Below are 13989 nucleotides of genomic sequence, written 5' to 3' on the forward strand. Positions count from 1 at the left end.
AAGGATTATTCCCTTTGGGCAGTTTTTAAATTTATTGAAATTTAAACCCACCTTTTAAAATGTATATTAAGTTACCCTTTATTTTGTATTTTTAAACCCTAGTCTTTGTGGGGGTAAAATTTTTTCATTGAAAGGGAAACAAAAAGAAAACCCTTAACAACCTATAAATAATTTTTTTTAACCCCCTGGGGGCCAAAAGGCAAAAAATTTACATCACTGGTAGATATTTTACAAATTGGCCCTACAGTCCTATCACCTTACCATCCGGGGCAGAGCCCCGGGGTAGAGCCCCGGGGGTTTCAAAAAAACGACCGGGATACCACCGGAACAATCGGGGTACATCCGTAACTCTCCCAGAAAACATCCGGGTGATTTGGGGTTGCAAAATTCCCATTTTCGCCCCGGAGGAATAAAATTTATTAAATACACTGAGATGGCTAGGTTTTATTTTGGGAAGAAATAGTTTTTCCCGGTTTCATCCTTAGCTCTGACAATTAAAACAGTTGCACCCCCCAAAAGGTTCAAAGCCTGCGTTCATTTAAAAAAGAATAATGACAAATTTTTTCAAATGACTGAGCACTTGTTTGTATGTGTTAAAGGGGCCCTTCACGTTCCCCTTCTATCCAGTCTTGCATACAAAGGATTTTTTTCAGAAAATCATCATAAATTCTGTTTTGGAAACCAATAGATTATTATATTAAACAAGAAAAGGTTTTGAACCGGGTGATGCTCCCCAAGAAGGTTTTGGACACAGGAAAGTAATAAAAAAAAATGAACAAAGGGAAAAAAAAACTCCATAAAATTAGGCAAGGCAGATTGAATTCTCCTTAATTTAGTTTCAGAGTTTATTTGTTGGGTAAAAATTCAAAAGTGTTAAAATGAACAAAGGGGCAATAACATTCCAAAAAATTAGAACAAGGCTGTATTTAATTTCTTAAGCATTGCAGTTCATCCAATGAAGATCTTTTTCTGTCCTACAAAGTTTCATGTTGATATCCCCTTAAATTATTCACAAAATTAGGCAACAGGCAGCGGGTTATGGTTCTTGTTTTATGCAAACCTATCAATGAATTCTATCTACCCCTACCAGGGTTTTCATGTTGATACCTCACTTAATAAAGTTTTTAGAGTTAGTCCTGGACACGTCACAACTATTTTTCAAATTGTCAAAAAAATTTTAAAGAAAGGGGGAAATTTATTTCAACAAAATTTAAAGGCAAGGCACACCTACTACCAATTTGGAATCTTATTCTACCTACAAAAGTTTCATGTTTTGTTATCTTCTTTTAGGATTAGAAGGAATTTAATGTCCAGGACAAAGTTCAAAAATGTAAAAAATAAACAAACTTTATCAAAATGAAGATAAAAAAAAATGTCAGATATAAACTAACTGGCGCAACTCCAGTTATCTTCATAAGATGAAGGTTAAAAAATAAAATCCAGCGAAAAAACACAACAAACTCCCTAAATTGGGGATATTTCCAAAATGTTTTAAATTTTTTTTGAAAATATTGAAAAATCCACACTGAACTTGCAATGATCTTTAATCTTCTTGCAAAGATATTAAAAACCAAAACAGGGTAAAAAAATTTAAATTGTTTGTGCTTAACTAGAACAATTTCATTGAAAATTTATTTCGCAAAAAGAGGTAAAAAGGTTTTTTATTTTGAATTAATAAAAATTAATCATGCGCCTCAATTTTGAACTTTGTGACCATATTTCTACTGGCATTTTTAGAAACCAAACCAACGGAAGGATTAAAATCAGCACTCCAAAACTTGTAGAACACAAAAGTGTAAAATGTTGAATTGAAAAGGACAAATAGTATCGCTCTGTATTAATTTTACCAGAAAACTCAAAAGGAGTTTCAGGCTGGCGCTGTCTGGCCATAAAACCTAGGGCAAGTCTGGAGGGACTTGAAAGGAGTGGGTGGACAATTGACCTTTGGGGTAGCCAATTCACTTAATCAAATCAAAATGAATATAAATGAAAAAGGTTAAATTTCTTTAAATTGTAAAAACCCTTGAATACACTCTTTGTTTTATTTTGGATAGTAAAGCATTAAAGTGGGTTTAACCCAATATAATTTGACCAGGGTGTTCAACCTTGTTAAAATTGTTTAAATTTTTTTTTTTTTATTGTAAATGTTTTTATTTATTAAAAATGTTTAGGTTAGTCAGATTTAGTAGAATAAAAAGAAAATTCTCATTAAAAAAGTAACTGTTGTTCTTCAAAATATTATGACATTTTTATTAAAACATACAAGAAAACATGAAATCTTAGTACGTGTTTGAATTTAACTTAATTACTCAGTATGCAAAAATCACATTACAATGTATATGCAATTTCTATTCTCAATATTCACCAGTAAAGCACATTCAAAGATTGTTTAAGTTAATAAAGGCGAGGATCTCACTGTAATTTTAAATTGTGAAGAATAATACAAATTAAATCTTTTTAACGTAATCTAGTTGTCCAATCAGTTTTTTTCTAATAATCAAAGGGGAGGTGTTAAAATTTAAGTATTTAAAAAATACAAAAAAAAAATAAAACATTTTGACTTCGTTTTTGAAATTCAATTTTAATCAACACTTAATCAGGAGATATAGTAATGTATTCATTTAAAAAGGTTTACAAAGTTTTAAACTTTTTTTTTTAAATCCGCAGAAGATTAAAGATATGAGGTCACTGTATTTAAAGGAAAAAAAAAATTTTGAGAATTTTGACAAATGTTAAAGTAATTTAGGATCTTTGGTTTTTCCTTGAAATTTGGATTTTACTTCCTCTTTTCTCTTTTAATTTTATAAAAAAAGATAACTCTTTCTACAATCACTTGATAAACAAAAATCATGTTAAACAATTATTAACACTGCTTTATAAAACAACAAAAACCTTGATAGATAAATATTTGTTAGATAAGAAAATTTAATCCATTTTAACAATTAAAAAAAATCACTGATTTTGGTTGATCTTCATTTGGAAAATCAGCCCCAAAAAAATAAAAAATTACATATTTCGAAACATTTTAATAATATTTTAAAAACATTAATGACATTCTATATTAGGCCATTTTTTTTTAAATTTGGTTTTACTGTTTTTTTTTTTTCCCAAAAAAAGGTAGGGCGAGGCGGCCGGGGGAAAAAAAAAAAAAAAAAAAAAAAAAAAAAAAAGGGTTGTAATATTGTTTAAAAATATTTTTATCGGAATAATTAGCGGGCAAAATTTATTGAACATAAAAAATCTATAAATAGTAAGTGCAAATTTTTTAAATTTTGTTTGTTTGGAAAACCTGTAAACAATCAGCTTTTAAAGACACTAAAATTGTTTTTTTTAAAAATCTGAAAATACTGATCTTGTCAATTGCAATTCAGATTTCTATCGCTCTGTGTCCTTGAAGAAATTGCCACACGTAAATTTGGCGGCAGGCTTCAACCGGTTTTGTCATGCTTATGAAAAATTGCTATTTTTTTATCTTTTATATTGGTTGTAATATTAAATAAATGAGTGGAAAAAAATTTGTTATTAAGATTTCACATTTTTAAATTTTATTTTCTTAATTTTCTTGATTTCAAAAATTAACAGGAAAATTATAAAATGATAAAAACTAAATTTAACCCTTTTTCTTTGTCTTAATCTCTAAGTACATTTATGTGGGCAATTTGGAAATGTCCAAGCAGGTGACATGTTGTTACAAGAGAAGCCAATTTGCCCTAAAAAACCTTTTAGCACTAGACAAAGAATTGCAAAATCTTGTTTATTAAACATCTGTGATAAACTTAAAATTTTTTTAAAACATAGACAATTAAATTTTAAAAATAGTGGATTTAAGAATAATGGTTTAAGTTATTTTCTCAAGTAATTTTTCCAGACTGTTAGCCCGGAACTTGTAGTTCCGCCCTCTCCAGAAATAATTGTTTAATTATTGTATTCTGCCTGGCTTATTGAGAGGATATGACAGAAATTTCACAATGGGGAAATATCAGGATATAAAAGAAATAAGGTGGATATATTCCACAAAAATACGCCCGTTTTACAAAAGCCCTTTGATGGAGATGGGGGGCATTATGGGGTTAAAAATGTTATCTTTTGCAAGCAAAATTTTTATTTTTTTGGACTGGGTTTTTTAAATGGAATTTAAAAAAAATCAGTAGGGGAAAATAAAGCACAGGATAGTGACCTTGGGGGCTTTTTCGCAGGACCTGAATTTTAGCAAAGGCACTCAGCCTCCCCAATGATGGAAAAATTTGTGCCAAATTATTATTGAATCCCCTCCCGCATTTAAAAGTTTTGCTCCAGAAAGGGTTTTTCTAAAGAGCTCTTTAAATGTGACCTTCAAACCCTTTTAAACCCCAGGACTTTGGGTTTAATTTTGCAGGGGACTAACGTCCCCATGGGTTTGGTTTAACAATTCTTTAAAGTAACATTTTAAAATTTCCTTCCCCCTGCATTAGAAAAAAAGCTCCGGACAACATCTGGATATTTTAATCATCTCCAGTGACCTTGACCTTGCAAATATTAACCTAAATTAAATGTGTCACACCTGTAGTCATGATAGTTACCATTTGTGCATACAATCCATCAATAAATGATGACTAATGGTCCCTATACACATCTTCAAATTTTATCTGAACTTTGACCTCTATGTGCTAACATTGACTTTGGGTCGCAGGGATCTGAATTTGCGGTGCGACACTCCAGCCTTCACAATGGTGAACATTTGTGCCCAAGTTATATTGAAATCCCCCTATGAATGTAGAAGGTTTTGCTCCGGACAAGCGTTTTTTTCAATGAGCTCTAAGGGTGGTGACCCTTGACCTTGACCTGGAGACCTGGATTATGCATGGAGCAATACATAATCATGGGTGTGAACATTTCCATTATAAAGTATTAAAAACAATTCTTCCATACATGTAGGAGATATGCTCCAGAACAAAATCTGGATATTTCCACCATCTTTTTAGTTGACCTTGACCTTGCATATATTGACCCTAAAAGTACATGTGTCACAGCCGTAGTCATTGATAATGACCATTTGTGTTACAAATCTCTCAATAAATGATGATTAAATCGTCCCTATACACATCTTCCCATATTTTTATCTAAACTTTTTGACCTCTATGTGTGACCTTGACCTTGGCCGCAAGGACCTGAATCTTGCGCGCGACACTCCGCCTCACAATGGTGAACATTTGTGCCAAGTAATATTGAAATCCCTCTATACATGTGGGAGTTTTTGCTCCGGACAAGGCATTTTTCAATGAGCTCCAAGTGTGACCTGACCCTTTGACCTAAGACCTGGTTCTATGTGCACGACACTGCTCCTCATAGTGGTTGAACATTTCTATGAAGTTTCATGAAAAATCCCTCCATACATGTAGGAGAGCTTGAACTGATATTTACTTGAAAATTAAAAATAAAAATTAAATTTCTATGAGAAAGTATTTACATTTGATAAGGTAATTACTGTATGATCTTTATGAACAAATACCAAGTCTACAGAACACCATAGTTATCACAGTTAAGAATCTTTGACCAATGAATGAAACATGTGTAAATAAATGTTACATTCTTTAGAAACATACTCAAAGTCCAAGAAAGAGGATTATTTTATGCCCTTTGATTAAATTCTATTTTTAGAATTGAAAGTGAAAGTAGATCAAGGGGAGTAATTGTGTAAGTCATTTATGAACAAAGTAATAACTTTGTTGTCGCCCTTTGATTAAATTCTATTTACAAAATCTGGATATTTTATCATCTTTAGTGACCTTGACCTTGTATATATTGACCTAAATTATATGTATCACAGCCATAGTCTTGATAATGACCATTTGTGCTACAATCCCTCAATAAATGATGACTAAATGGTCCATATACACATCTTCATATTTTTTATCTGAACTTTGACCTCTTATGTGTGACCTTGACCTTGGCCGCAAAGGACCTGAATCTTGCACGCGACACTCCGCCTCACAATTGGTGAACATTTGTGCCAAGTAATATATGAAAATCCTTCTATACATGTGGAAGTTTTTGCTCCGGACAAGCATTTTTTCAATGAAGCTCTTAAGTGTGACCTTGACCTTTGACCTAGAGACCTGGTTCATGTGCGCGACACTGCTCCTCATAGTGGTGAACATTTCTATGAAGTTTCATTAAAATCCCTCCATACATGTAGGAGATATGCTCCGGACAAAATTGGACGCCGCCCGCCGCCAGGGGCGTTCCCATAAAACGTCCCCCTTTTTCAAACGGGGTTTAAAAAAATTTAAAAAAGTTTTAATTTCCCAAATTTTTCCCGCTTTTTTTTAATTTGTCAAAAACATATACTTATTAATTTAGGCCCGAAATGATCTAATATTTAAAAAGAAATTAAATTTTTAAAAAATTAATGAAAGTAAGGTTTTTTCATTCATTTTCTTTAACAAATAGAAAAAATATTCCAAAAAATTAAATAACATCTTGTTACCTAAAATTTTTAACCAAAAATTTTTAAAATAATTATATTTTTTCAAGTATTCAAAATAAGAACAGCTTAGTGTTCTTAACTAAATTTTAGTTGTTTAACATCAAACATTTACAAAATGTACATAGAATAAAAATACAACTTACCTAGATATAAAAATATAAGGAAGTTTAATCCACTTTTCCAGCTTTTATTTAATTTGTCAACACATATACTTATTAATCAGGCAGAATGATACTGCCAGCTGGAAAAGGGATCTTTGAAGGGGGTTCTCTCACTGTCCATTGGTTTAACTTAGTTGACCAATAATTCTATTTTTTTGTTATATTTTATATTGTGTATATTAAATAAGTGAGTGAAATATTTGTATTGAATTTCATTTTAAATTTTATTTTGTATTTTCTGATTTCAAAATTAAGCATAAATTTATAAATGATAAAACTAAATTATACCTTTTTCTTTGTTAAATCTCAAGTACATTTATGTGGTCAATTGGAATGTCTCAAACAGGTGACATGTTGTTACAGAGAAGCCAATGTGCTAAAAACCTTTTACACTAGACAAAGAATTGCAAAATGCTTGTTATATTAACATCTGTGATAAACTTAATTCTTTTAAAAACATAGACAATTAAATTTACAAATAGTGATTAGAAAATATGTAAGTTATTTCTCGAGTATTTTCAGACTTTAGCCAGAACTTGTAGTTCCGCCTCTCCAGAAATAATGTTTAATTATTGGTCAACTAAGTTAAACCAATGGACAGTGAGAGAACCCCTTAAAAGATCCCTTTTCCAGCTGGCAGTATCATTCTGCCTGATTAATAAGTATATGTGTTGACAAATTAAATAAAAGCTGGAAAAGTGGATTAAACTTCCTTATATTTTTATATCTAGGTAAGTTGTATTTTTATTCTATGTACATTTTGTAAATGTTTGATGTTAAACAACTAAAATTTAGTTAAGAACACTAAGCTGTTCTTATTTTGAATACTTGAAAAAATATAATTATGTTAATAACTTTGTTAAAAACTTCAGGTAACAAGATGTTACTTAATATTTGAATATTATCTATTTGTTAAAGTAAATGAATGTAAAACTTACTTTCATTAATATGTTAGAATTTAATATTCTGTTTATATTAGATCATTTCTGCCTGATTAATAAGTATATGTGTTGACAAATTAAATAAAAGCTGGAAAAGTGGATTAAACTTTCTTATATTTTTATATCTAGATATTCCCCATTGTGAAAGATTCTGCACCAATAAGTGAAGGCAGAACAATTTTTCAAAATAAAGGAGGAATATAGGAATATTTTTGCAGGAAATATAGGAGTTTTTGGACCATTTAGAGGCAAAAAAAAGGTGTTTTCAACTTAAATTGTTTAACTTACCAATGCTTATATAAATGTAAATTATTCTTACTTTTACACATGCTGTTTCTACGATAAATGTCTACCGTATAAGTGAAGGACACCATTAGCAGGCTGTCCAGCACCTTTTGACATAAAATAAGGGTGAATTTTAGGGTAATATTTCAGAAATTTTAAGGCTAAAATTAGGAATGTTAGGGTACGTAATAGAAATTTTAGGGCTAAAATTTGCAATTTTATAAATAAATAAACTCAGGTCCGAAAGGACTATGATGAGGGCTAATCTTTGCATATTTGACACAAAAGTAACTCACAAATAATGCTCTAGTTTAGTTAGAGCAAAGGTGCTTACCAGTGTGGACTCACTGGTCAACTGCCTCCCCTGCGGAAATGGTCTTAGTCAAATCAGGTTCAAACCATATTTTTTTTAAATTGGCTGAACATGTCAAAATGAACATGTTTTACCTATGTTTTGGGAATGTTATAACCACAAGTGTCTAAAAGGAATGCTTATACAGTAAAATTCTTGCACAATGCAGCTTTTGAATATGGACAAATGAAATTTTTTTTACAAGCAGGAAGTAAAAAGGCATTTGCCTTAGTACAGTCATTTGAATAAATGAGAAGCATCTATAATCTACACAAAGAAATGCACATCAAAAAAGTTCATTACACAGACCATTCAATTGCAGTTTTTCTAGATCACATAATTGCAAAATGTGTGTACAATGTACATTGTAATTGGAAATGAGCTTTATATTACTGAACTGCCAAATTATTTTTGAGTGTGATTAATTATATGAGTCTGCCTTTTCCTAAATTGTACCAGATGAATGAAAGAACAAGAATTGAATGAAATTGAAAGCTTTGTGGCAAAATAAGCAATTTCTCCTACAATGACATCGAAAAGGATAAATAAGCATGAGGGAAAGAATTAATTTTTCAAAGTCTACGTTAACCCATTCAGTACTTTACAATGTTGTTTTGATATTATGCAGATATAAATAAAAGAGTTGTGAGTAAACAAATTGTACATTAATTTTTGACAACTATTTATACATGTTTTTAATTAAGATTGTGTTACAACAGCTTCATAATGATCATTTTTAAATATGATATGAAATAAATGGACCACTTCAGAAAATTTGGATAAAATGAACAAACATAAAATTCAAGATATCTGAAGTTGGCAAAAAAGTGTCGAAATATTCCAGAATAAGTGGACTCTTATGGTTATGATTTGAGTTTCAGGACCATGATATGGTAGTATTTTTGCTGTCAACATGATGATCAACAAATGCTTTGATTATGAAATAGCAATGTTACTGACATAGTCAAAATAACTTTTAGTTAAAACGAAACCATTTCAATGTCATCAATTTTGAGTTGGCAAATCATGGCCAAATCATTTTTGACCATGTTCAAAACATGGTCGACTTAGTTATGTCCGTGATTATTTTGACAGGGTTACAAGTTATAAGTATGTTTATAACAAAGGAAAAAAATGAAGAATTTCAGTGAAAAAATAGGGCACCTTTAGGAATTCCCTTTGAATTTTTCACTTTTTTAGGAATTTTAGCCAAACAGAAAAAATTAGGATTTTTTTAGGGACGCAGTGGACAGCCTGCATTAGCTTTGAACCACAGCATCCCGGCAGAAAGTTACAGCAATGCATGACCATCATCTGAATGGTCATCTGAAATAAAGTTGACATACTGATGCACTGCTTTTCATGGTGACCATGCAGATGGCTATGAGGAGCACAGCAGCCTTGAGCATAGTAATGTGATGCTGATGCAGGCATAGACATTCTCTTACCTGTAAAATACAAAAGGCCAAAAGCAGTACCAAAATTTAAATCTCTTTGAATTCCTCGGCAATATATTTTCTTTAAAAATATAGGAAAAATATTCAAAATATAGGAGAATATAGGAAAAATAGGAGGCTTTTTAAAATATAGGATTCCGACCCAAAATATAGGAGTTTTATAGGAATATAGGAATTGGTTGACAGCCTGTTTGGCGTGTTTTTTTTTGTTTGTTTTTGTTTTTTTTTGTAGTTGTTTTCTTTGACATTTTTATGCATTTGGACACATTAATTGTACTGATGAAATATGATCAAAGCCTCATTATAATTCTGTGAGAATGGCTTGACCGATTTAACAGACATTCTTTCATAATTATTACCGTGAAAAATTTTCTTGATGTTTCTTTGAAAGGTCGTATAGGTGAGATAGAATATTAACTAACATCTTAACTTTATTAGCGGCGTAATTCAAGACAACACAGAATTTTTTTGGGGGCAGATTTTTTTTTCATTTTCCCAAAATACGGAGTCGGCGGGTCAGTAAACTGAAATATAAAAAAATAATGGCCTTATATTTTCAGAATGTATCAAGTACCAGATTACAATCAGACTGTGTCAATGAAGCTATCAGAGGTTCTGGCTGATATAGGTGTTGATGAGAGAATAGTGATGAAGAGGAGAAGAACATGGCTTCTGATGGAATCAATAGAAAATATAACTTTACCAACTACTTGATAAAAATGCTTCAGCATACTTTTTTGGGAGTCAATCAGAAGGTACAACTACAACAGGAATGCAATCAGACCTAGATCAACTATATTGCGATAAAGCATTCCCTGTGATACAAGACTGGAGAGACTGGATACCTGGTTTATATAATCATTTGATGATTCAAGATAATTCTGTATCTCCTGGATATTGTTTACTTCAAGTGCTGAGACCTGATGCTCCTCTTCCTGAAGATGGTGAATCTGATCAATTCTTTTTCAAAGACAGAACAGGAAAATTACTTTTAAAGAATTTTATAGTATCTTTATTTAATATAAACCATGAAATACATGGGCCAGCAGGTTTTCAACAAGGACAACCAGGCATCTGTGATAAAGATTCTGTGTTTGCTCTACATTGTACAACATGGCCACAACAAGCTAGACAATGGTTGGATCAGCAAGGTGAAGGTCAATGGCCATCTGCTGAAATGAAACAATATTGCAGCAGAACTGGATGCTTTGTTGTTGGTGTTGGATGTAGTGGCAGTGAACATGAGCAACTTGAATGGAGAATATCAACATCTTTAGCAGAAAGGTGTTTAATGTTCAACCTGAATATTACACAGATTCGCTGTTATGTCTTGATGAAAATTATTTTAAAAACATTTATAAATCCACTGTTTAAAGATGTTATTACAAGTTTTATGTGTAAAACTGTACTCTTCCATTGTATTTCCAATACACATTCTAACATCTGGAGAGAAAATAACTTACTTTCTTGTCTATCACTGTGTTTATATCTCCTGTACAACAATATCATTAATGAAAATTGTCCGCATTTTATCATACCTGGGAACAATTTAATGAGGGGGAAAATTTCACCTGCAGTCAAACCATATATCCTGGAAATATTAAGAAATATCATCAACAGTGAAGGAGTAGCACTTCTTTGGATTAAATGTGATGCTCTTGGTTCCAGGCTTCAACGTAAAATTTTAAATTTAGGTACAATCAAGACAACTGACATTACTTCAGGATCACAATTATTTAATCTAGCAGTATATATATATTATACACTGAAAAGAATTAATTATCATCTTAAGGACAGTAGTCCTAATGAAGCTGTAGAAATATTAAAGAACTTTGTATTGAAGACAATCAACTGTCAATATGAAGGATTAGATAAGCCAGCCACTCATCTTCTGTTACCATGGTATTGTACAACACTTGGATCTGTCCTGGCTTCACTCAACATCTATCATTACAACACTGTATCAGCAGATGCCCTCAAACTCATCTCACTTGGTCTGAATACAGATGTTGCATCAAGTAAACTGAAACTAGCTTCTATTTTATATCGTGTACAAGAAATACAAAAAGCTAACGCAGTACTCAGTGAGATTGAAAGAAGATATGATCTACAAATTGTTGAGCCTGTCTGTAGTTGTTATCAATTTGAGATAAAATCAGTAAGACAAGGATTCTATAAATTATGTGAAAATCATAATGAAGAAATCTTACAGTATACAACAGCATCATGTGTTAGATATCTGCAATGTGAAATTCACTGTGTACCAAATGAACTCAGGTATGAAATGTTTAGATCTACACAAGAGGACAGAATGTTTCGTACAAAAGAAGACAACGACTGGATGGATTGTGCTGTAGTGGATTCCCTCCCTTACCTCTACTTTCTACAATACAAAGTTTACAGCCATCTTGGAAGACATGACCTGAAACAAGCTGCGCTCTTCAAATTAATCAGAACCATAAAAAAGGAACGAAACCTTGGACATCAGGAAACAGCTCTAAATCTTCTAGGAAAATGCATGGAACAAGAAGGTAGAGCTGGAGACGCTTTACAGTGTTATTTGATGTCACTTAATATAAGGGGGAGAAACAATGCTGCAAAGATTCATATCACCATACTCCTATCTGTACTGATAAATACAAGGAGATAAAAGGTATGCAAAATATGTGGAAATGACTAAAGCAAGACAGTGAGACAAATGAGTGGTAGCTACAAGCTAGATTATGACAGCAACATTCGTGCTCAACATCATCTTATATTTTGTCAAATAGCAAATTTCTTGTCATAAGAAACACTTTTTGATACATATGTGTATGTCATCCATAATTCCATATGTGAAAGAGATAAAGCAAACTGTCATATAGTCTGGTTTTCATGTCTGATTGTTGATATTTCATAGTCTGGTTTTCATGTCTGATTGTTGATATTTCATAGTCTGGTTTTCATGTCTGATTGTTGATATTTCATAGTCTGGTTTTCATGTCTGATTGTTGATATTTCATAGTCTGGTTTTCATGTCTGATTGTTGATATTTCATAGTCTGGTTTTCATGTCTGATTGTTGATATTTCATAGTCTGGTTTTCATGTCTGATTGTTGATATTTCATAGTCTGGTTTTCATGTCTGATTGTTGATATTTCATAGTCTGGTTTTCATGTCTGATTGTTGATATTTCATAGTCTGGTTTTCATGTCTGATTGTTGATATTTCATAGTCTGGTTTTCATGTCTGATTGTTGATATTTCATATAGTCTGGTTTTCATGTCTGATTGTTGATATTTCATAGCCTGGTTTTCATGTCTGATTGTTGATATTTCATAGTCTGGTTTTCATGTCTGATTGTTGATATTTCATAGTCTGGTTTTCATGTTTGATTGTTGATATTTCATAGTCTGGTTTTCATGTCTGATTGTTGATATTTCAAAGTAAGATAATAACTTCACTTTTGTATTGATATGTCTGATTCTCATCATTTTGGTAGTATTCATTATCTTCACATGAAATAATCAGTAATTGCTCATTTATCATCATCTATTGAACTCATTTTTACAAATATCTTTATTCCTTAAACTTTTCTAAAATGTTTTTCGAAGCTGCCATGTTATAGGTTAGTACATAATAATATCCATATTTTCGTACTTTAAATAATTGAAGCATATTTAGCTTTACTGCATAATATGTATTTGTAATTTGTATCAACAATTGTTGAAGAAATAAACTTTTATGGGTTAGTTTTGTAAAAGAAGATGGTACTATTTCTTCATTAATTTATGTAGTTGACTTGAGTACCTGTAAATAAATCCTGTCAATTTACTGTAAATGTTTCCATTCATTTTAATTTGTTACCATTACTGTTATTTTTCAACAAATTGATTAAATCAAACTTTGTATGTTCAGTTTGAATTCATTTAAGGATCATTGGGATTCCTGAACAATTTTGATTGGCTTAATTCTAAGTGAAATCTGATTACTCGAGAATCCTATCCTAATTTTCTAAATCGCTCAAAGTTTATAAATACATTTTATGTAGAGTGTCGCTTCCCAATTGGTCATCCGCGCAGTCTGATCAGGATCCATGCTGTTCGCTTACCAACCATATTACAAGTTACTGATAGCGAAACAGACTGTGCTGGTCTGGATCCATGCTGGTCGCAAATGCATTACGTTGGTTTTGTCCAGCTCAATTATATTTCTTCAGTGGTTTTTATCATAACCTCAACATTAAACTTTTTTAAATCATTCAATATAAAAAATACAGACTATTTAACATACAATACAATACTTGTATATACCAAAGGACAACTAGTCCCTTTTCTTACATTGCAAT

General features: G+C 31.5%; 1 protein-coding gene across 1 annotated transcript; it reads left to right on the forward strand.

Annotated features, from left to right (window-relative positions):
* The first annotated feature begins 10199 nt into the window (after window positions 1-10199).
* Window positions 10200-13476, forward strand: LOC132747503 (uncharacterized). Its single transcript, XM_060736903.1, has one exon. It carries the CDS (start codon window positions 10435-10437, stop codon window positions 12310-12312), a length of 1878 nt encoding a protein of 625 aa, XP_060592886.1. The 5' UTR covers window positions 10200-10434; the 3' UTR covers window positions 12313-13476.
* Window positions 13477-13989: the final 513 nt, after the last annotated feature.

Source organism: Ruditapes philippinarum, unplaced genomic scaffold (genome assembly GCF_026571515.1).
Source record: "Ruditapes philippinarum isolate M1 unplaced genomic scaffold, ASM2657151v2 ctg15601_1_1_1_1, whole genome shotgun sequence".
NCBI lineage: Eukaryota > Metazoa > Mollusca > Bivalvia > Venerida > Veneridae > Ruditapes > Ruditapes philippinarum.